Source organism: Echinococcus granulosus, assembly GCF_000524195.1.
Source record: "Echinococcus granulosus chromosome Unknown EG_S00238, whole genome shotgun sequence".
NCBI lineage: Eukaryota > Metazoa > Platyhelminthes > Cestoda > Cyclophyllidea > Taeniidae > Echinococcus > Echinococcus granulosus.
In genome coordinates, this window is record NW_020170618.1 from 46,890 (window position 1) to 48,511 (window position 1,622).

Here is a 1,622-nt window from a genome sequence, read left to right on the forward strand (position 1 = left end):
GAGTTAGTATTTGTGCCAGTTGATAGGATCGGGATTTCGTTACCGGAGCCTGCGGTCGTTCTTTGAAAACGCCTCTCAAATGAGGGGTATAGTGTGCTTTCAGTGGATATTTGTCCGATTAGCTTCTACTGCGGTTAGCAGAAGAAAATCCTTACCAAATAATAGATGTGTAAAATTCGTTCAACAAGGCCTAAGAAGAATGGACACGCATGAACATTTTTGAGACTCCTTGTTAAGGACAAATGTGTCTGTCATTTCATGAGTGACTGTCTAAAAAGGAAGTGGACTAAACACAAACCCCATAATATGGTGAAGCTTGGAAGTGTTACCTTTGAAGACGATTTAAGGGAATAAGTTGGGTGAAGGCTTGCACCACATGGGGCGTGAGCGTTGCTCCATAAAACACACGCTGAACTTGAAAGTTGGAAGGCTCATGTAATTCAATACAATAGCAAGGCATGAAACACTTCAAAATATGCTTATCGTGATTTTGAGAAAAAAAGAGTGTGATAACTCGGAAAATTGAGGAACACACTTGAAGTGTTGGAGGAGCAGGATTCAAAGTGGTATGTTATTAAAGGAAGAAAAAAGCGAATAATTAAACCGTGTGGAATAGACTAATTCTGGTGAATCATAAAAAGGAAAAAAATACGCTGGGATAGCTGAACACCTTAACCATCTTTGTCCTCCTTTTAGGGGATATCCTTCTGTCGGGACAAAAATAGTCATATCTTTACAAGAAAACAAGGTCGATAAATGAGAATTCGTATCATTGACAAGGTATATAATAATGCAAAGGCGAAACGCACTTTCTATGCCTCTTCAGACCTTCAAACATATCCAACAATTGAGTACGCTTCCAAATGAGCACGACCTTACCGTTCAAAGTGGCTAGAACAATTGCCAGCATACAATTTTGTCCATGCAATTTGCATTAAAACGGAGAGAGGAGGCATTATTTAGGGTGAAGCCAACCGCCTGACATTTCGGCATTCAGAACAACTGCCGATACCAACAGGAAGGAAGCGAGGCATGCCTTCAAAACTGCCACAACCTGAGCGTATCTTGACAAGTCAAGATCCGCAGAAGTTGGAATAAATAATTGGGTTAACAGAAGTATGCAGCATTATTTATCAACCAAAAATGGATACATTAAACCGTTTGACGGAAAGTACAAAAATACTGCTGCCAAACAAGCTCAAATTAACACAAGCGAATCCACTAATAAATTCGGAGGCATTAAGCGAACAAAGGATGTCTAGCAGTAACTCACGACTATGCAACTTCTTTGGATGCGCAATTGAGGCACGACTGGAGATAAAGAGCTTCCTTTCTCTCCATCCCCCACTTCCATTAATTTCCTTGCAACCTCACAAGCCCCTTTCGCTTAGCAAATTCCACACACACCTGAGCCGCAGTCAGCGCTATTCGACAACATGCCACTTGTTGGACTAGCATGGAAGCATTAGCGCAAAACGAAGGTTACTTTTAACAGGGTGATATCCAGTCAATAAAGCCTGAGTTTGTCGTATAACGCATCGCCTGACGATGCCGAGAAGGTAGAATTTGGGACGTTAGGCAAATTAAAGCAATTACAACCCCTCAGAGCTACTCGTCCTTCC

The 1,622-nt window shown here is 41.5% G+C and overlaps 1 protein-coding gene across 1 annotated transcript; it reads left to right on the forward strand. All coding sequences in view use genetic code 11, as the record gives it.

Annotated features, from left to right (window-relative positions):
- Positions 1–756: 756 nt before the first annotated feature.
- On the forward strand, positions 757–895 carry EGR_10594 (hypothetical protein; the record flags this gene model as incomplete). The annotated part of the gene is made up of 2 exons (XM_024499843.1): positions 757–780; positions 827–895. 2 exons carry the CDS (start codon positions 757–759, stop codon positions 893–895), a joined length of 93 nt encoding a protein of 30 aa, XP_024345748.1.
- Between the last annotated feature and the right edge of the window lie 727 nt (positions 896–1,622).